The sequence below is a fragment of the Phascolarctos cinereus genome, unplaced genomic scaffold (assembly GCF_003287225.1).
Source record: "Phascolarctos cinereus isolate Bilbo 61053 unplaced genomic scaffold, phaCin_HiC Scaffold_7;HRSCAF=346, whole genome shotgun sequence".
NCBI lineage: Eukaryota > Metazoa > Chordata > Mammalia > Diprotodontia > Phascolarctidae > Phascolarctos > Phascolarctos cinereus.
This window is the reverse complement of record NW_027556180.1, coordinates 57,802,484-57,825,347: the sequence shown is the minus strand read 5'-3', so window position 1 is coordinate 57,825,347 and position 22,864 is coordinate 57,802,484. Positions and strand designations below refer to the sequence as shown.

The window sequence follows — 22,864 nt, the reverse complement described above, 5'->3', positions numbered from 1 at the left end:
CAGTTTTGCTGGGTAGGTGATTCTTGGTTGTAATCCTATCTCCTTTGCCCTCCGGAATATTATATTCCATGCCCTGCGGTCCTTTAATGTAGAAGCTGCTAAATCTTGTGTTATCCTGATTGTGTTCCACAGTACTTGAACTGTTTCCTTCTGGCAGCTTGTAATATTTTCTCCTTGACCTGGGAACTCTGGAATTTGGCTACAATATTCCTAGGAGTTTTCCTTTGGGGATCTCTTTCAGGAGGAGATCTGTGGATTCTTTCAATTTCTATTTTGCCCTCTGGTTCTAATATCAGGGCAGTTTTCCTTGATAATTTCTTGAAAGATGATGTCTAGGCTCTTTTGATCATGGCTTTCAGATAGTCCAATAATTTTTAAATTCTCTCTCCTGGATCTATTTTCCAGGTCAGTTGTTTTTCCAATGAGATATTTCACATTGTTTTCTAATTTTTCATTCTTTTGGATTTGTTCTACTGTGTCGTGATTTCTCATAAAGTCACTATCTTCCAATTGCTCTATTCTAATTTTTAAGGAAGTATTTTCTTCAGTAAGCTTTTGGACTTCCTTTTCCATCTGGCCAATTTTGCTTTTTAGGGCATTTTTCTCCTCATTGGCTTTTTGGACCTCTTTTGCCATTTGGGTTAGGCTATTTTTTAAGGTGTTATTTTCTTCAGTATTTTTTTGGGTCTCCTTTAGCATCACTCTCAGTTTTTCTCTTCTCTAACTTGCTTCTCAAAATCGTTTTTGAGCTCTTCCATGGCCTGGGACCAATTCATATTTTTCTTGGAGGCTTTGGATGTAGGGACTTTGACTTTGTTGTCTTCTTCTGGTTGTATATTTTGGTATTCTTTTCCACCAAAGTAAGATAATATAGTCTGACTCTTTTTGCTGCTTGCTCATGATCCCGGCCAATTACTTGAGTTTTAAACTCTTTGTTAAGGTACGAATCTGCTTCCAATGTGGAGAATGTACTGTCCCAAGCTTCGGGGTTTGTACAGCTGTTTTCAGAGATACTTGTAGGGACCTGTAAATTTTCAGTTCTTCCAAGGTGGTATGATAAGGGGCAAGGTGTTTACTCCTTTCCTGGCCTGCGACTACAAGTACTCCTTTCTGTCCTGTAACTGTGATGAGGGGCTTCTCCACACACTACAAGCTCCACCAAGCCAGCGCTCCTCCTCACCCCAGCACTGCTGCCCAGAACTGTGGCCCAGATCCAAACACGGGCAAAGCAAGAGATTCCTGCCTCCGCACTGGCAAAGAGATCCCTGTAATCCCTCTCTGATCAGCCACTGGATTCCCCTCAGTCTGTGGGCTGGAAGCTCGGGAAGCAGCTGCCCCCCACAGGGCCACGCTCTTGGGGAATGGAGCTGAAACCCTGCCTTCCTTTCTCAGGCACTGACAGAAACAGACTTTTCCCACTGACCTTCTAATTTGTATTTGGCATTGGTGGATTGAGGAGTCTGGAAACCTCCACAGCTGCCCCGAGATTCAGTCCTCTGAGGCCTGCTCCAGGTTTGCTGCAGCCTGCGCGCCCATGCCGCGCTGCCTCGCTGCAATACACCTTTCTGATCAATCATCCAGGTTGTCTTGGGCTGGAAATTTGTTTCACTCTGTCTTTTTGTGGGTTCTGCTGCTTCAGAATTTGTTTAGAGCTATTTTTTATGAGTATTTGGAGGGTTTTGGAGGAGAGCTCAAGCAAGTCACTGCTTTCACTCTGCCATCTTGGCTCCACCTCCTATTAAATCTTTTGAAAGAAGATACTGGAAGATTATGAGCAGCACTGCCTCATTAAACGATGTGAAGCAGTGGAGGGAAAACCTTACCAAGAGACCCTATGTTAGCCCAGTCATCCGAAAGACATATAAGGATAATACAAGAAGGAGAACAGCAGGCATATGGAAAATAGATAAGATATGTAGTCATTTTTCTATCATTCTTTTTCCATTATTGGCTTAAAGTAAAGCTCTCTTGTTTGGACTCCTAGCATCACCATCCTTTTTCTGTTTTCTGAGGAAGTAGAAATTCCAGTAAACACAATAAAGATGGGAAGAACATTGGGACTAGACGTAGGCATATATGAAATAGGTCTCTATAGAGGTGACACAGTTTGAGGGTATGGAGTGCTTGCTTTTCCAGATATCTGAAGGATTGTGAGGATACTGAAGGCTTGGAAAAAATCTCAGATATTGTTTCCAAAAAAATGTTGAAGAAGAGCATAGTAATAACTGTTGCCCTGTATATTTAATTTCCTTTTTCTGTGAAATTTTAATGAAAATGCTCATTCATGTAGACATTGCCTTTGACTGTTCTCTAAAGTCAATTCTACCAGTATTTTTTTATATCATAATGTCAAACTGCTAAAGACAGTTTCTGTGCTGTCAAAAGTTAAAATATGAAGTGAGAACTCTGTTCCCAAAACACATTTACCGTGGGTATATTTTCTGAGCTCAAACTACAGTTCCATTTTGTTTTCTGACTTCACAAGTGCAAACAAACTTTTAATATTTCAAATACACCTAACCATGCAGTTGAGAAACTTCTCTTCCTAACCTTCAGTTGAAGTGATTAATTTGCAATATAATGACCTGCTAAAAAGGAAAATATCAAGAGAAGAATCTAATAGAATTCTGTAAATGCCTCCCAAATGATGAATATACTAAATTAAAATCACTGGTATCCATAAATAAAATCTATAATAATATATCCATAAATAAAATCATTGATATTTGTATGTTGCAGCACTTCTTATTATGAAGACATCTTCAAAGATGAAACGTAAAATTTTATTATAGGTCAGCATTAACAGATGAACATTTCTAATTGAACTTAGACCCAATCAAGCAAAATGTTATTGTCCCTAAAAGCTTTGTTTTTCTCCTTAACAGACTTGTATCACAATTATACTCAATTATTGTTGTCATGTTTTGAATTTTGTCATTAAAAATCTTTGGAAATTTGTTTTCTCTTTTGTTATATGAGTTCCTATATCATATTCTTTATTTTGCTTGTTGGACCCCAAATCTTAAAATATTTATTATTTGACCCTTTAAGAAACTGACCTCTACTCTAAGTCAAACAATCAAGGATTTTTTACATATGTACTGTACTGAGATACAAAGTCAAAAGTAAAATAATCAGGAATCTTAGATGGGTGCTTACTATATGTGTTTGTTATTCAGTTGTTTCTGTTATGTGTGTGAGACTCTTCATGACCCCGTTTGGGATTTTCTTGTTAAAAATACTGGAGTGGTTTGCCATTTCCTTCTCAGGCTCATTTTACAGACGAGGAAATTGGGGCAAACAGCATAGGGTTAAGTGACTTTCCCAGGGTCACACAACTAGTATCTGAGGCCAGATTTGAATTCAGGAAAATGTGTCTTCCTGACTTAAGACCAGGCTCTCTATCCACTGTGCCACCTAGCTGCCCCACTACCTGTGTATATATAGATAAATAAAAGGTGTTCCAGAAGTCTTTGTGCAGTTTCAAGTTAAAAAACTCCATGGAGACTTTTGGAACACCCTGCACAAGACAGTCTTAGAGGGTTTGACAGTAGCTGCTAGGAACATCAGGAGGTGATGTTTAAGTTGAGCTTTGAAGGAAATTAGGATTCTATGAGTCAGAGATGGGGAAGGATGAATTCTAGACAAAAGGTTCAGCCATTGCAAAGATATAGAGACAGGGAATGGAGCTTCCTGTGTGAAGAAATTAAGTGGAATTTTATGTATTCCCTGGCTACCAGTGTCTGTCTATCTCTGTCTCTTGTCTCTGTCTCTGTCTCTCTGTCTCTCTCTCTCTCTGTCTCTCTCTCTCTCTCTCTCTCTCTCTCTCTCTCTCTCTCTCTCTCTCTCTCATTGGGTTAAGTGACTTGCCCAGGGTCACACAGCTAGTAAGTGTCAAGTGTTTGGTCTGAGGCTGGATTTCAACTCAGGTCCTTCTGACTTTAGGTGCTCTGTCCACTGTGCCACCTAGCTGCCCCTGGTGTCTGTCTCTTAATCCTCATTTACCATGTGAGTAGCTTACCTCTTTTTCTGATCATGTATTTCCTAGTTGATAAAAGTCATTGTTGGCAGCATAGTGGTACATAGTGGGTAAAGTACTGTATGTGGAATCAGGAAGATCCAAGTCTAGATCCTCCCACAAATGCAGCATTTTTAACTCTGAGCAAGTCATTGAATCCATCTGGGGCTTAATTTCCTCTTCTGTAAAATGAGAGGTTTGGTTGGAGTGTCCTTTAGGGTCCCTTTCAGTTCTCAATGTATAATCCTGTTTTTGGTACATACTATATGTTGCCTGCTGTGCCACTTCTAGTTTTGATTTTCTGAAGATTGTGGAGTGTGATGTGTCCTGAAATAACATCAACAGGGAACACTGGTTTTAAAAACACGGAGTTTTGTGTCAAAGATGCTGCAGTTTCCCAAATGCAATCTAGCCTCCTCCTGTCCAATCTTGGGCTCAGCTAATTGTCCATTTTTAGTTTCTCTCCAAGGTTAAAACACACACACACACACACACACACACACACACACACACACACACACACATGTTTGGCCAGTGACCATGAATCTCATTGAGTAAGCTGTCTGTACAATGTCACATGTACATAGAAGTATTTGGAGGCTTTCAGTGTAGGGAATCTGCACTGGGGAAAACTGTTCGGCAAGTATATAATCTTCCTTGTGTGTTTGATTTTAATAGAAGACCACTGCACATTTATGTGTGTACTATTTTGTACTATTTTCTACACAATTCGGGCCGTTTACCTAATTGATCATTTCTTAATCGGATAAGTATTCACCTCCCTCTCTCCCTCCTCCCTTCCTCCTTCCATCCCTCATAGAATGCCTTTCAGTTGTCTTCTTGCAGGAAATATGTAGATACTGTATTCGTCTTGGGTCTTACTCGATTTGAGTCATCATCCTGTCTTCTTTCTCACTCCAGGATTATTGAAGTCTTGTCTCTTCCCAGGTCCTAGTGACTTAGTATTTCCTGTCCCTTGGAAAAGTGGAGCCACACCTTCCAACTCTTTGCCCACAACAGGCACTTTTTCACGTCTCCACTACTGTAGTCAACCTATTGGTCTCTAATCCCTCTCCCAATTCATGGCCAGCGTAGGGGCCCTCCCCCCCATTTTGTATATGTGTGTGTGTGTGTGTGTGTGTGTGTGTGTGTGTGTGTGTGTGTGTGTGTGTGTGTATATATATATATATATATATTGTGTGTGTGTGTGCACATATGTGTATATATGTATTGTTACATATAGCATATATGAAGACATTTTCTTGTTTTTTATTTTGAAAACAATTTTAAAGCTTGTTTTGGGGGTCTCTGTGCTGCCTGTACACCATTGACCTGCTTTATAGGTATCTTTTTGTTTTAAAAAAACAAAAACAAAAAACTTCAAGAGCAAAATAACAAAAAGTCTCCTAAATAGCCTCCAATTCTTTTTTCTCTTTTTTGTTTCTTATTCCTTAGCCATATTTTCTAACACACTTTTTGCTTTCCTCTGCCATCTTTACATTGAAATCACTAAATCTAAGTATTTATGTTGGCTTGGTTTGGGGGATCTTAACGATAAAATTTGTGGTTTGTTACAAAGTAATGTGACATTTCAAAATCACACCTCATTATCACTGCAAGTCAATGTGAATAACCTTGAAGATTTGGAAAAAAGATTACATTGAAGATTTATCACAGCATAGCAGGAAACTATACTAATACGCATTGGAAATTTTTTTTGCCACAAAATTTTTCAGTGCATTTGGCTTTCTAGTTTTCTATTTCTGTGGTGGTGTTTTTTTTAAATACATGTTATTTAGCTGCATCCATATACTTCTTAAGGAGTGTTGGTTTGATTAAAAAAAAGGTTGCTTAAAAAAAGCAAAAAAACCCCCAAACTTCTTTGGTTAAGTCCACTTATGTTTTAGTATTTGTGAAATCCTTAGCTTATTTTATTTGATCCAGTTATATAGAAACAACATTTCTTTCACTTGTGAATTTAAAAGATTGTCTGAATTCTAATACTTGATGTTTTGTTTAGGTATGTTCCTCCTGAACAAGCGAAAGTCGTGGCATCTGTCCATGCATCTATATCTGGGTCTTCAGCTAGTAGTACAAGCAGCACACCTGAGGTTAAACCACTTAAATCTCTCTTAGGAGAGACAGCACCAGCCCTGCACTTGAATAAGAGCACACCGAGCCAAGTGAGTAATTTTCAGGAAATTTTTATGGTTTATTCTGTAAGGTTAAAATAAATGCCACAAATGAGAAATATTTATGACACAAATGTCATTGTTTTTCCTATTATTGTTAAATTTAATGATTGCTAACATTCATAGTATTAATGTCATAAGATTCAATTAAGCAGTACATATACATAATTAAGATTGAAGGCCATTAAGTGTAGATGTTTTTAACTTTTTGTCCTTAAGTATGGGAGATACATACCCCTATCCAGTTGCCTCAGAAATCTGTAGAAATATAATACAAATTTTCCTATAGCTATAGTAATTTTATTCTTACAGGAAACTTTAAAATATTATATGTTTTATTACCTTTTATGATTTCCACCATTCCTTAGTTGGTTAAGAATTCTCTCTTAAGGCATGGTTGTAAAAGGTACCTCCTTCCACTTTCTGAAATTTAAAAAAAGTGACCTTTTATATTTAGGCCATGTATTTGAGGCTTGGTATGTACTATATCATGCTTATCTAAATCTATTTTTTGTCAAACCTGCCTACTAGTTTTTAGGATATGTAGCAAATGGCATGAATGAGACATGGGCACTATTATTTTCAATCTGTAGATGAGGACATTACGCCTCAAGTTATTTAGTTGATTTACTCAGGTAATTTTTTTTTAAATTAAGTAATTTATTTGTTTTTACTTTTCAACATTCATTTCCACAACGTTTTGAGTTCCAAATTTTCTCCCCCATCTCTCCCCTCTCCCCATTCCAAGACGGTGTGCATTCTGAATACTTCTTCCCCTAATCTGCCCTCCCTTCTATTTTCCTGTAGGGCAAGGTAGTTTTCTGTACTCCATTGCCTGTATATCTTATTTCCCAGTTGCATGTAAAAACAGTTTTTTAACATTTGTTTTTAAAGCTTTGGGTTCCAAATTCTCTCCCTTCTTCCTTCTCTACCCTCATTGAAAAGGCTTATACTTGTGTAGTCATGCAAAACACTTCCATAGTAGTCATGCTGTTAAAAACTAACTATATTTCCCTTTATCCTATCCCATCCCCTGTTTATTCTATTCTCTCTTTTGATTCTGTCACTCTTCAGAAGTGTTTGCTTCTCCCCCAGTCTTGCCCTCCCCTCTCTCATCTCCCCTCATTTCTCCTTCCCCCCAAGATAGATTTCCATATGCAATTGAGTGTGTATGTTATTCTCTCCTTAAGCCAGATTGGATGAAAATAAGATTCACTCATTCCCTTTTACCTTCCCCCCGCTTTCCCTCCACTGTAGAAGCTTTTTCTTGTTTGTTTTATGTGAGATAATTTACCCCATTCTACCTCTCCCTTTCTTCTTCTCTCAGTATAATCCTCTCTCACCCCTTCATCTTCAACTCACCCTGTGCCCTCTATCTATATATTTATCTATATATACATGTATTTTTTTTTTCTCCTTCAACTATGCTAATACTGACATAGGTCTCATGAGTTACAAATATCTTTCTGTGTAAGAATGTAAAGAGTTCAACTTTAATAAGTCCCTTGAGATTTCTCTTTCCTGTTTACCTTTTCATGCTTTTCTTGTGTATCTTGTATTTGAAAGTCAAGTTTTCTATTCGGCTTTGGTCTTTTCATCAAGAATGCTTGAAAGTCCTCTATTTCACTGAATGTCAATTTTTCCCCCTGAAGGATTATACTCAGTTTTGTTGGGTAGGTGATTCTTGGTTGTAATCCTGTCTCCTTTGCCCTCTGGAATGTCATATTCCAAGCCCTCCAGTCCCTTAATGTAGAAGCTGCTAAATCTTGTGTTACCCTGATTGTGTTTCCACAGTACTTGAATTGTTTCTTTCTGGCTGCTTGCAATATTTTCTCCTTGACTTGGGAACTCTGGAATTTGGTTATAATATTCCTAGAGGTTTTCCTTTGGGGATCTCTTTCAGGAGGTGATTGGTGGATTCTTTCCATTTCTCTTTTACCCTCTGGCTCTAGAATATCAGAGCAGTTTTCCTTGATAATTTCTTGAAAGATGATGTCTAGGCTTTTTTTTTTTGATCATGGCTTTCAGATAGTCCAATAATTTTTAAATTCACTGTCCTGGATCTATTTTCCAGGTCACTTGTTTTTCCAATGAGATATTTCACATTGTCTTCCATTTTTTCATTCTTTTGGTTTTGTTTTGTAATGTCTTGATTTCTTATAAAGTCACTAGCTTCCAATTGCTCTATTCTAATTTTTAAGGAAGTATTTTCTTCAGTGAGCTTTTGGACTTCCTTTTCCATTTGGCCAATTCTGCTTTTTAAGGCATTCTTCTCCGCACTGGCTTTTTGGACCTCTTTTGCCATTCAGGTTAGGCTATTTTTAAAAGTGTTATTTTCTTCAGCATTTTTTTGGGTCTCCTTTTGTTGACTTGTTTTTTGTGATTTTCTTGCATCATTCTCATTTCTCTTCCCAGTTTTTCTTCTACTTGCTTCTCAGAATCCTTTTTGAGCTCTTCCATGGCCTGAGACTGATTCATATTTTTCTTGGAGGCTTTGGATGTAGGTGTTTTGATTATGTGATCTTCTTCTGGTTGTATGTTTTGATCTTCTTTGTCACCAAATAAGATTCTGACTTTTTTTTTGCACTGTTTTCTCATTTTCCCAGCCAATTACTTGAGTTTTAAACTTTTTTTTAAGGTAAGGGTCTGCTTCCAGTGTGAAGAATGTACTGTCTCCTACTTAGGGGGTTTTTGTGCAGCTGTTTTCAGAGATACTTCTGGGGACCTGTAAATTTTCAGTTCTTCCAAGGTGGTATGATCAAAGATGAAGCGTTTATTCCTTTCCTGGCCTGTGCTCTGGTCTGTGAGTGACCACAAGCACTCTTTTCTGCCTTGGAACTGTGAGGAGGATTTCCTCAGAAACTCCACGACACCAGCACTCCTCCTTGCCCCAGGACCACCACCCAGAACGGTGACCCAGATCCAGGCATGGGCAAAGCGAGAGATTCCTGCCTCAGCACCAGCAAAGAGATCCTCTGATCAGCTGCTTCATCCCCCTCCGTCTGTGGGCTAAGAGCTCCAGAAGCAGCTGCCACCCTCGAGTTGTGCCAAGATCGGGGCAGAACTAAGCTCCTGCTTCACCTCAGTCATAGACTTTTCCTGCTGACTTTCTAAGTTGTCTTTGGTGTTTGTGGGTTGAGAAGTCCGGAAACCGCCACAGCTGCCTGTGATTCAGTCCCCTGAAGCCTGGTCTTTGCCAGTGTGCCCAGGCTGAACTGCACAGTAGATCTTTCCAATCAACCATCCAGGTTGTCTTGGGCTGGAAATTTGTTTCACTCTGTCTTTTTGTGGGTTCTGCTGCTCTAGAATTTGTTTAAAGCCATTTTTTTATAGCTATTTGGAGGGGTTTGGGGGAGAGTGCAAGCAAGTTACTGCTTTTACTTTGCCATCTTGGCTCCAGTGTCCCGTGAGGTAATTTCTAAGGATCTATTCCAGTTCTAGAGTCTTATGTTTCTAAGTCATGGGGACATTTCTACAAAAAAAAAATACTCCTTGGAATCTAGAGCTGGTTTTGTTTGTTCTCATCAACCTAAAATTGTATCATAACCCTTTCATAGGATCATAAATTTGGAATTGGAAGGGTCATTAAAGACATCTACTCTAAATGTTTTGTTGATGAGGAAACTGAGACCCAGGGAAGGGAAGGGACTTTTCCAGTGTTTGTTTGTCAACGAACCTTTATTAAATGTCTGTGACAAGTCACATACTGAATGCTGAGTGCTAAGGATGCAAAGAAAGGTCAAAGACAGTATCTATACTCAGTGAACTCACAGTCTAATGGTGGAGACAAATAATGATGCAAACAACTATGTACAAACAAGATATATACAGGATAAATTGGAGCTATTCAGCAGAGAAACAATACTGATATGAAGGGGATTAGGAAAGACTTCTTGAAGAAGATGAAATTTTAGCTGAGACTTTAATGAAACCAAGGAAACCAGGAGGTGGAGATGAGGATGAAGAGAATTCTAGGGCAGTGGGACAACCAGTGAAAATACATGGAGTTGGGAGACATGTAGTGTCTTTTGTGAGGAACAGCCAGTGTTGCTGAGTAAGGTTTAAGAAGACTGGAAAGGTAGGAGTAGACCAGTTTATGAAGGGCTTTGAAATTCAGAGGATTTTATTGAATAGGAGATTACATATTCATACCTGAGCTTTGGGAACATTAGTTTGACAACTGAGTGGAGGATAGACTGTAGTGGGGAGAGACTTGAGGCAGACAGAACCACCAGCAGACTATTGCAGTAGTCTAGGCATGAGGAGGTGAGAGCTTACACTAAAGTGGCAGTATCAGAGGAAAGAAGGGAGCTTATATGAGAGATTAAGAAGGTAAAGTCAACAGACTTTGACAACAGTTGGATATGGAAGATGAGATAGAGTGAGGAGTTGGATGAACCTAGATTGAAGGCCTGGAAGACTGGGAGGATGGTAGTACCCTTTACCAGTAATGGGAAAATTCAGAAGAGGGGAGGCTTTAGAGTGAAAAGTATTAAGTTCACTTTGGGCATGTTGAATTTAAGATGTTAATGAGACATACAGTTTGTGATGTGTAATAACCAGTTGGAGATTCAAGACTGCTAGCCCAGATAAAGGTTAGGGCTGGATAAGAAGATCTGAGAATTATCATCCTAAAGCTCATAATTGCATCTTTGGGAGCTGATGGGCTTACTAAGTGTAATATAATGGTGGGAGAAGACAAGAGGACCCAGGACAGAACCTTGGGGAACACCCATGTTAATATGACCTCAACTAAGATCCAGCGAAGGAGATTGTAGAATGGTCAGGGAGAGGGTGGGATTTGCTGAGCAGAATGTTCTCTTTTTATTGAAGTACTATTTCAGTTCCTTAGTGTAATCAGGAAGAGGCTTGATATGCTGTTGTTTTTGATCATTAAAAGTTCCAGGGCATTAGTGGTGTCAAGGCTTTTCTTCCTTGTTGACTTAGTTGATGATGGATTTCTGCTATTTTGATGGTCAAGCTATTGAATTAAACAGTGTCATGTACTTTTACTACTTGCTCTTCAAGTTGAAAGAAACTTTAAAAATTTTAAGTCACCAACTCTGTTTAACAAAGGTAGGATTTTTGTTTAGGTTATAGTTGAATCAGATGATTCTGAAGTTTCTTTGAACTCAGAGGTTCTGTGAAGATTGTACTACTTCATGATGTAGAAATTTGGTCTGGCCTGGGCTCATGATAGAAGGCAGAGTTACAAACTAGCACATTGTCTTCACAGCCGTATGGTAGAGTGGGACAGTTGTCCAACTTGCATAGTTGGAAAATTATGAAGTTTTTATAATTCAAAGCACTTGTGTAATTTGTTATAGCATAGAAAAATAATAGACTCAGATTTTGACTTAAGTGTGTTTTGAGTCTGTCTCTACTCCCTCCACAACTCTCTGGAAGAGGGCTTTTTTTTTTAATGAGAGAATGGCTAGAGAGGTTGTCTTTATCATAGTATGGTCTTGACTAAAGCTCAGCCTCATAGTAGGGATTTACAGTATTGTGTTAAAGTAATGATTGTTTATGGTCGGAAAAGAGCATTAAAAGGCTTGGGAATCAGGAGGCTTTAGTTTTGGCTTCATCACTCATTAGTTGTGATGCTTTGGGTAACTCACTATCTGTAGCTCATTTTACTCACCTGTCATTTAGTCAGACAATGAGCAATGAGCCCATACTATGGCGAGTTTTACCAATGAATTGTAAAACCAAAATGAGGAAATTGTGGTCTTTGACAGAATGATTAAAACAACAAATCCACTTGAAATGACTTGTTCTTAAAAATATGTTAAATTTTGTGGATGAGCGATAGCATCATTTAAAATTTCGGTAAAGCAAATTGGAGAAGATTTCTTTATTTACAGCTGGTATTTTATTTGTAGTCCCCTGTTGTAGTTCGCTCTCAAGGACAACAGCAGCCAGAGAAGAAGCAGTTTGACCTCCTGAGTGACCTTGGCTCAGACATCTTTGCTGCTCCAACTCCACAGTCAACTGCTACAGCAAATTTTGCTAACTTTGCACATTTCAACAGTCACACAGGTGAGATCTTTGTGGGATGATAGCTGCCTCAAAAATATACTGGGCTTAAGAAGCGTTTATCCTTGATAATATGGGTGCCATGTGTTTTTTTCAATACAAAGAATTCACTGACTTCAGTGTACTTAGGGATGTTGTGTCAGTCATTCCAGTTCAGGTTTAGTTTATTGGTTTGATAGTTAAATAGTTTCATCAAACGAGTCATGATTAAAATTTGGATTCTTATTTTAATGTATCCATTTATGGAACCTGTAAGATTTTTTCCTATATTTTGTTAACTATTGTTAGTACCAGACGATTTTGTTGAAAGGCTTCATTGATGAATAGAAGGTATACAAAAAGAATTAAATACTTTTAACTTGATTAAAAAGTAGGTGAAAATTTTCCTTTGGGAATGAATGTGGATAAGTCTCAAGTAAAGAACAAAGACAAACATGAACCTTTAAATTTTTTTATTTTGAAAATCTAGTTGATAGGTTTATTTCTTGGCATAAAGTGACTTTTAAAATTCTGGGTCCTAGTACCATAAATTGGAGTATTGGGAATTCACCTTATCTAGCTCTAAAGGTCTTTTTATTTAGCCTATTTTCTTTAGTTAGGGCTCCATATCATCTCCTAGATCTATTATCATCTAAACTATTCTTAAATTTCTCCAGGTCTATGTCTGTATTTGGGCACTTTCAGGAATTTTGTTTCTGAGCTAAATTTCCCTTGCTTTAGTGCAGATTTTCTGAATTTACATAATTTTGGTTTCCCTTTATTCTTTTTATTTTTTTTCCCTTTCAAATATCAAGGTAATATAAATATTCTATTTTTTAAAGGACAACATTTGACATTTATATAGGATAGATCAGGCAGTTTAAATTACTATCATTTAAGTATTGTATTAGATAATGAGGGAGGAAACCAAAGATTAATCAGATACAGCCTTCTCCCATAAAGAATGTATAAGCCAGTGCACAAGAAAATAGAATACGAAGTAGAATTATGAATCCATGATAGAAGTAGGAAACAAAATGAAATAAGGTTTAGGAGCAGGGAGAGGTAACTTTATTGCCACATCAGGGAGTATGTCCTTCCATATGTGTGATCAGTAGACCTTAGAGACATTAAACTAAATGGAAAGCACTAATTAAAAGCTTTTTGTTTTCAGACTGCCATTTTGAGGCCAACTTAGAATCTCTCCTGCACTTTTCTGTATTGCCTGGCCATGTATAGGAATATTGCTGAAACTCATTCTTGCTCCTTTGTCATTTGATTTCATAATTTTTGGGCTAGAGGAAAAGGAAGTCTGCATCTTTCAGAAATATGTCCAACATGATTTATATGAGACTTGTAAACTAATGATTCCTAAACTTCCTTGTTTTTCTTTTGTGTGTGATTTGAGCCACTTGAATTCTTGGAATAAATACATTCTGATCTGTAATGGGACAGAAGAACATTGGAGGTTCTGAGATACTTTTCTTTTTGTTGATATCATTTCTGAACAGCAGAAAGCCGAAAGAATTTAAGTATCTTACTTTAAATTCCCCAAGTGAGCACTAGTTTTGTTTTTGTTGTTGTTAGGCAATTGGGGTTAAGTGACTTACCCAGGGTCACACACCTAGTAAAGTGTCAAGTGTTTGGTCTGAGACCAGTTTTGAACTCAGGTCATCCTGACTTCAGGACTGGTGCTCTATCCATTGGGCCACCTAGCTTGTTGGTTTTTTAACTAAAATACACAACTCTGGGTCTTACCTGTTATGCTAGACTGGTGCTTTATGACCCTTTGGCTGGCTGAAGTTGGAGTTTTTAACCTGAAAAGTTCAGATGGTCTTGTTTCTCACCATATATAATATTTTGTCATGAATTAAATTCTGGTTTCAGCTTTGTTTGGATTTAGTCTGTAGTCATATTTTGAGTTTCTCTCTGCTTATCACTTAATTAAATACCAGATTTCTAAAATCAGTCAGCTAACTAGCATTTATTAAACCTTCTGTGTGCCAGGCATTTTTTCTAGGTCCTGAGAATACAAAAAGAGAAAACAGTTCTATTCTCAAGAAGATGACTTCAGGGGCAGCTAAGGGGCACAGTGGATAGTGCTCTGGCCTTGAACTCGGGAGGACCTAAGTTTAAATCTGGTCCCAGACACTTGACAGTTACTAGCTGTGTGACCCTGGGCAAGTCACTTCACCCTGATTGCCTCAAGATTACTTGAGTGACAGCTTAAGATTATCTTCATATTATATTTTTTAAAAAAAGTTATAAAATGAGTTAATAAGTATGTTCATAGACTTCAGGGTAACCATTATTATGCCCATTTTAGGTTTTTTCATATTTCTTAAATGTGGCAGTTTTGAACAAATGGTTAGAATTTCAGTCAGCGTTTAGCATTACTGAACTCTTTAAATGTAAAAGGCCATCATTTAAGGAGATAAAGTACCACATTTCTTGTGGGTGCAGATTTTAGCCTTTTGGAGACTTTTTCTACAGAGAGGCAAAAATAGCTTTTGAAAGAAAATCTAATGTCTGCGTATGCTTCTAAAGATACAGAGTTACCTCCCTTATTTGTAAAGCAGAGTCTCATTGGAGTGCCTAAGTTCTGTATCTTGCAAGTGGATTGTAATTTAAAAGTCTTTTTTTCTTCTTTGCCTGATTCTTTTAAACTTGGATGTTAAATGAAGGCTGTGTGTATATGGGTATGCACATGTGCACACATATGTCTATTATAGAATATACATACAAAGTACACAGATAACAAGCAGTGACTAATGAAACCAGTCCTGTAGTCCCTCAGGGCCTTGTGCCATTAGCATGCTGCAGTCTTGCTCAGAAATAATTTGCCTTGGATTCGATTCTAAATCTGAGTCATTGTTTTTGAGTCAATCTAAAATTCTTTTTCTAGAAGTCCTTGCAAGCAGTATGGGCTATTTTATGTTTTATATTTTGAATAGAACAGATGAAGTTACTGATGGATGACAAAGCTTTCATCACCAGTTTTTTCCCATTTTGTTTTTTTGTTCATTTGATCATATCCTAAATAGATTGATGATCTAGCAGATGGATTAAAATTAGAATTGTCCACAAGAAACAATGTTTATATAAATGTATTTTCTGAAGGAAACATGAATTTCTTTTTCAGATGAGTTAATTTGAGTAGTTCACATGTCAATATCCTTTTTATTTTTTTTTATACTACTAACATTTTTAAAATATTCTCATTAATTCTTATCTGAGTGGTTAACATTTTGGTTTATTATTGTTAATAACTAACATTATTCTTATCTTTGAATTTGTCCCTTCCTCTTCTGCTACCCATCAAGCCATTCCTTGGAACAAAGAACAAAAAAAGGGAAAGAAAAAAAAGCAGCTCAGCAAAGCCAAAATATTCACAATCTCTACAGTAGATGAAATATTTTACACCTGTAGTCACTAATTTCTGCAGTTAGTGGGGAGATGTGACTTTCAGCTTTTTTCCTGGAGCTAACACATTTTCATAATCATATACTTTACTGAAAGGTGCAGAGAATGCAAGATTTGATGATTATTAAGAAGAAAAAAATTCACAGCTCCACTACCAATGTATTACTTGGTTAAGAAGCTCTTTCCTCAGGGCAGCCAGGTGGTGCAATGGATAGAGCACTGGCTCTGGAATCAGGAGGACCTGAGTTCAAATCCAGCCTCAGATATGTAACTTAAGTAACTGTGTGACCTTGGGCACACAGTCATTTAACCCCTGATTGCCTCACCAAGAAACAAAAAAAATCTCTTTCTTCACAACAACCTTGTGAACTGAATCGTACAAGTGTATTATTACACCCTCCCACCTCCACATATAGATTAGGAAACTGGGACTCAGACTAAGTAGCTTTTGCCAGAGTCATAATAGCTGGGAAATTTCAGAAGCAGAATTCAACCTCTGGTCTTCTTTCCACTCTTTCCAACTCTAGTCAGAAAGGAAGTTGACCTGTAGTTAATAAGCAGATAATTTACACCTGAATAGGGCCCGAGAGAACATTTAATCTAGGTATTCTTAACCTGGCGCCTATTAACTTTTATAAAGTATTGTGATTACTATATTTAAATATCATTGGTTTCCTTTGTCATGCTCTGTATTTTATTGTATGCATTTAATGACATGATTCTGAGAAGGGGTCAGTAATTTTCATGAGATTTGCCGAGGATCCGTGACATGCAAAAAAGAGGTAAAGAAGCTCTCATCCTGTCCATCCTTTTTATTTTATATGAGGAAACTGAGGCTCAGAGAATCTAAGTAATTTGCCTAGGGCCTAGTAATTTAGCTGGAAATATTGCGTAGGTCTCCTGAACTCTTTCTAATTGCTCTCTTTTTTTTACTCTAACATGATGCTTTCTTATGGACTCAAGTTGGTTGTCTCCTATTCAGCCCGTCACCTTCAGATATATATAAATGTGGCCATGAAGCATAATTTAAAGGTAGAATTTTAAACTTTTAAATTATTGCTTATTTGGTCTAATGTTTAAAACAAAACAAAGGAAGAGTGGCTTTGGAACTTGGTCTCATGGTTACCCCTTGTATGAATGTTAATGCCACTGCTTCACATACTTAATTTGATCATCCCAACAACCCCTTTAAGGCAAGTTCTATTGGAGGTACAGGCTGAGAAAGTTAGTAGTTGGCTGATCCTTGGGAGAGGTACCAAATCAGGTAGGGTTGGTCCTCTTTTGTTCTGCTGCTCCTCCATTGGACATCAAAGAATAATCAATTTAGAACTGGAGTATGTTTAGAAACATTTGGGCCAACCCTGTTTTTTAAGTCAGACATCTGACTTAAAAATTAATTTTTGGTCTACCATTTGTAAATTGGGAATTGAAATTACATTCTCCTTATTCGTTTTCATAAGAAACTATATGGGGGGTTGTTATGGCCCTTATCAAGTTACACTAGTCAGTGAAAGATAAATGCTAGTTTTATTTGTCATTCTTTTATTTCTAAGCCCTGGAAGAACCTTCTCTTCTTTTTACCATGGGTGTTCTCTTAACTCTTTAGTTCAACAAAAGTTAATTATGCCTCTGTGATACATATAGAACACACTCTACTGGGTAGTAGGAATGTAAAGACAACAGCTGGGTAGTAGAAGTCCCAGTTTCCTAATCTACATAGCTACTTCCTTCAAGTAGCTTATGTTCTGTTGGAGGAAACAACATGAATAAAAGGAAGGATGGAATAAGGAAGGGAAGAAGGTTGGGAGCATTTATTAATGTGCTAAGTACTGCAGATAAGGAGCTTTACACAGATAAATAAAAACAAAATAAGTTGAGGAGAGAGAGTACTAACAGTTGCGGAGAATCAGAATAAAGATTTTATGTAAGAAGGAGCACTCAAAGAAAGGTACAGATTCTCAGAGATGCCATCAAGAAAGGATTTTCTCCCAGGAGAAGAGCATGGTGTTCAAAGGCACAGAAAGATTTGAGGGTGTAAGATATTGTACTAAGTTTTGAAGTTAAAAAGAGAGGTAAGGATAGTAGCTGCCCTCAACAGGCTTACTGTCTATTGAGGGAGGCCATGAATAAATAACTTGTAAATTACATGCAGAGTAGTTGGAAGGTAACCTGAGAGGAGGGCATTAGCAGCGAGGTAGGACCTAGCCTCCTTTACAAGATGAGATTTGAACTGAGTCTAGAAGAAAGTGGGGAAACTCAGTGATGGCAGTGAGGGGGCAGAACATTCCAGAATTTGGAGATAGCCAGTGCAAAGGGACAGACAGGAGATGGCCTGTCATATTTAGGGAATTGTAAGTAGGCCAGTGTTGCTGGATGGTGGTGTGGTAGTTTGTAGAGAGGAATAAAGTGAGAGACTGTTTAAAAATTTGCTAATATTTTATGGTGTTGGATTTTTCAAGAATTGCAAATTTTAACACATAAATTGTATCCCACACTACTGTGAGGTATTTCGGAAGCCACAATATAGTTGAGTCCTTTCCCTCCTTTTAAAAGAAGCCACTTTATTTGCTTTTTGTAGTTTTATTTGTTGAAAGACATTAATTACATCACTGAGAAACAAATATCATGTGTGGCTCATGAAAAATTATCAAGAACAAAGTGTAATAAGCAAAGTATTGTGACTCTTTCCTATTGTAATTCCAAAGGTAGAAAGGAGAAATAACAGCAGATGTAGATTAAAAAAAATGATAACCTTGAGGCCATTATCTTCCCCACCCCCCACCCCCAAGTTTTCCTCTTCCAAGAAACTGCTCTTTCCAAAGAAGATTCTTCTCCAGGTGAGCACATTTAAGCATGGGATTTCTCTTAATCAGTATCCTAATCTTCTGTGACACCCACCCTGACGCATCTTGTTCTACTGTCTTGCTGTCCTTCATTTTGAGGAAAATAGCTTAAATTGTTTTTCAGAGTTTAAATAGGTGTTTTCAAATTTCTCTTGTCCTTAATTTTTAAATATTAGTATCCATTTTTCTGATAATTGTTTGAAGATGAGTGGCCGTATTGCAATCATAATTTATATAATTGGGATGACAGCCATTAAAGTGTGGCCATCTTGCCAATATTTGTGTTATTTTAATAGTGTTTTAATTAAATATATGTAAACCCTTTCAAAATCCTATTCTATGACCATAGAAAGGAAAAGGAAATCTCTTCATAATTTTAGATTTTATGAAACAAAAATAAAATAAAAAATACTTTATGCAGTGTTATTACAGTGCTTGAATCCACTAAGCTGCTTAGAACTGTACCATTTTTTTAAAGACACTGAGTATTATATCTTCATGTTTTCTTTATCATCACATTTAACATTCTATCTTCAGAGTTTCATATCATTTACCAGATTAGTTACATGAAGCAGATATGTTCCCCACTAAGTGAAGAGGTTTAACATCACAGGAAATGGCGAGAATTTCTTTGGGTAAAGTTGCATAAATTTGTTTCAGTAAAAGCCTGAGCTAGACCTTTAAGAATTAGGTGATGCTGTAGTGTATAATTAACTTTATAGTGTAATGTAAATTGTGGTTCACACAAAGATTTTCCCAAATACCATAAGTTCATTTGTCATCTGTTTCCTTTTGTTTTCTCTTTTCCATATTCATTAACATGTCTTGTTCCTTGCCGTTTACAGCTCAGAATTCTGCAAATGCAGATTTTGCAAACTTTGATGCATTTGGACAGTCTAGTGGTTCGAGTAATTTTGGAGGTTTCCCCACAGCAAGTCACTCTCCTTTTCAGCCCCAACCTACAGGTAGAGCTATGTAGCATTATGCTTAACTATTTGTTTTATTATTATTATTTTTTTAATAAAAAATCTCTCTAGATGTAAATTTTAAAAAAATTATTCATAAGTTCATTTTACATAATTACTTGGCTTAACACAATCCTGCCTTATGCAGCTCTGGGGAAACCTAAAATGAACAGTTTTTCTTTTTCTTTTCCTGGGCTTTTATAAACCATAATTCATAACATATTGTCTCCCTTTTTCCTACACATTAAGGCTATTAAAAACTTTTCTCTGACCTATTGAAGCTTTCACATAAAAGAGTTTTTTGTTCAATTTTGTTTTATTGCTTTGTTTGATCTCATATCTCTGTAAGGGAAATTGGATAATTTCTTCTTTTGTCACCATGAAAAACAAATCTAATTTTAATTACTCAAGCCAGAAATGTTAGAAAACAGAAAAGATTTACATTGACCTCTTACTTTGCAGAAGACTTTGTGTGTAGGAACTGGTGTTTAAATTCTGAATTCCTTTCTCAAATTCTTGTTTTTAAAATTCATTTAACGATTGCTGTTTGGCTAAATCTTTGGCTTATTGCTTTCCTTTCAACTTTGTATATTGAGTTAAACATTTTCTTTTAATTTTATTTTTTCCATTCTCCTTCCCCTCCTTTATAATTTCACTCCAAATTATTTCTGGCCATCCAGCATTTAGAATGCTTTCATCCAGCTGCAGTTATGGGGACTTTACTTCAGCTTTTCCTCTCCAGGCTGTCCACAGTAAGTCCTAACATCATGTAGGAAGTCTAACTTGTGTTTTGTGCTATATTTCTTTAACATTTCATTTATTTAGTTTTACTTCTTAATTCATTGCTCAATTCATCTTTTAAAAATTATAGTTCACATTCTAAATTTTATTCAGCCCATTCCTATATGTTACTAAATTCATTTGGGGAACCCAGTAATATATCTACAAGAAAATAAGTAAGGCAAAATTACATTGAGAGCCAAATAAAATTTATTTTGGTAGGAATAGTAGTGTTTTAAGGATTATAAACCAGCCTTTTGAGACAGATAAATAGGTAGTACAAACATTGTCCTTATTTTATAGCTGGAGGAAACGTGTTCAAGAAGTATTTAGGATCTTGGATTTAGAGCTGAGAAGTTGCTCAAAGGTCAAGTCCAACTCCTGCTCATCTTACACATGAGGAAATTGAGGCCCAGAGAGGTTTTAAAAGTGCTTACCTTGCCCAAGGTCCCATAAAGAGTAGGTATCAGAGCTGAGGTCAAAGACCTAAAAATATGATAGCTGGCGGGAGCTAAACACCATACCTAACAGAGTTAACAACTTATAATTTAAGGACTAAATGAAAACTTGAGAGGGGCCTTCTTATTTCAACTGGTATCCCCATTGATTTCTTGCCTAAGTAGCCCCCGAGGACTTGGCTTGCTGGAGTTTCATTATTACCTCCCCCCATCTTTTCTGTTCCATTTTTGCTGGCAAGAAGAGTTTCCCCTGTACCCCTTTTCTCCAACAGCCTGGAAACAGGATGGAGCCCTTATTTTACAGCCCTACTAAAGCAAATAGGCACCTTCCATGCAACCTAGAGTCTTAGAGTTACCTGGAGGTCAGTGTTTTCAGTGGTCATACAGCCATTAATGTAAGAGATAAGACATAAAACCTCCAGGCCAGCTTTCTGTTTGCCTCTCAGCAAAAATATACAGTGACTAAAATAATTTTAAAAAGACAAAAATTACCAAGTTATATGTCTTGATTCTGTGGGCCAAGGCTCAAGGAACTAGATCTTATTCTTATTTAACTTTCCCTCTTATGATTTCCTTTCTTTCAGATATTGTTGTTGAAAGCAGTTGTCCTGGGTTCCTGTAGTTTGGTGTCTAGTCAGGTGTCTTGGCCCTTTCAAAATCTGCTTATTGCAACTATAGCTATGACTGTAGGAGCCCCAGGGCTTCAACAGGCATTTTTAGCTTCTTGTCTTCTCCCTCTACTTCCTTCTTCCCATGCCCATTATGCTCTAGTGGTCTTCACTCAGTCTAGATTATCTGGCCATAGACCCGTTACAGTTCTATATTTACCCTAGTCTCCCTAGATATCCTTCAAGATTTGTTTTCCTTGAGCTTTATCCATTCTGTACTTAGCTTGACAATTGTTGCTTTCTGAAATCTCAGTGGCTTTGGAAAGAGACTAACATTTTCTCCCTACCCTTTTCCCTTTCTCAAACTTATTTGTTTTTCCTCTGTTTTTTTCTCCCTTTCCTCCCCACCGTTTTACTCCTCTTTTCTCTCCTTCCTCTTCTCTACCCTTTCTCTCTCCTTTTTCTTTCCTTTCCTTCCCTTTGTCTCTTCTTTTTTTCCTTCTCCTACCTCATCTTTCTGTTACTGTTCTCACTTTTTCCCTTCTCTCCTACTTTTTTCTCTTCTCACCCACGCCTCCTCCCCCCCCTTTCCATTGGATCCTGGAATTTCTGTTCTGGTTGACTCATTGAAGCATTATTTGTTAGGAACATATGATCATTGCTTCTGCCCTTTTTTGGGTAAAGTTAGCTACTCAACTCTACTGTTGTAGACTGGCATTTGGACTCCCTCTAAAGGTCATGTAGTTCTGGAACCATATGATCTAAACCATCATGAGTTTCTCTAAGACCCCATATTGCTTATTGTCATAGCTTTGCTTCTACTCTTCCCGCGCCCCACTTCCCTTGCCTGGATCCCATCTAAATTGATAGACATCAATTTAAATTGATAAGGTTTCCACTAAATTCCTTTTCCTGGAATTCATTGACCCATTCACTGACATTATTATGAAACACTGGATTTTCTGTTTCTGATATAGCTGCTTGCTCTGCCTCCCAGATTAATCCTCACGTGACCCTTCCCATGGATTCCTTCTTCTCTCTTTTTAAGAAGGAAAAATAACATATAACAAATAACATAAAAATGTCTCTAAAGCGCTACTGCTGAGGGACAACTATAATTTGTTTTGAAATTTCTAATTTATTGATGTATTTTAATAATTTTTTTTCCTAAAAGGAGGAATACTTTCCTCCCTTTTTAGAAGTATAAGCTTGGTAATCCAAATATTTTGCTTTCTTGTTTTTAAGCTGATTGAGTGGCTATAGCTCAACTAAACTGCTTCAGAATGATTTGAAATCTAAGGCTGAATGGAGTATATGAGATTAGAATTGTCAAAATGCCCAGACCTTTGACAGTCCTGTAAAGTAGACCTTAAGGGTTTGCTCTAGACTTCTATGGGCATATGTGAAAATTGCTATTAATGCATGTATGATTTTTTTTAATGAGAAGTGATGTCATTGACAAGGGCAGTAGTTATCAAACTTTTTATAGATGTTGATATTTATTGTATTTGAAATTAAAACATCTCAATATTGTTATGTAAATCGTTTTGACTTCTTGGACC

General features: G+C 37.1%; 1 protein-coding gene across 7 annotated transcripts in view; it reads left to right on the top strand.

Moving 5' to 3' along the window:
- Positions 1–22,864, top strand: part of AGFG1 (ArfGAP with FG repeats 1) — a 104,996-nt gene that overhangs the window by 68,747 nt on the left and 13,385 nt on the right. For 4 of the 7 annotated variants that reach the window (XM_020970911.2, XM_020970909.2, XM_020970908.2 and 1 more), the window contains exons 4-6: positions 6,039–6,201; positions 12,093–12,249; positions 19,337–19,456. In XM_020970911.2, the coding sequence (XP_020826570.1) occupies positions 6,039–6,201; positions 12,093–12,249; positions 19,337–19,456 (440 nt within the window). Of the gene's footprint in view, positions 1–6,038; positions 6,202–12,092; positions 12,250–19,336; positions 19,457–20,136; positions 20,209–22,864 lie in introns of all 7 variants that reach the window. The other 3 variants (XM_020970913.2, XM_020970912.2, XM_020970914.2) reach the window with 2 other exon arrangements.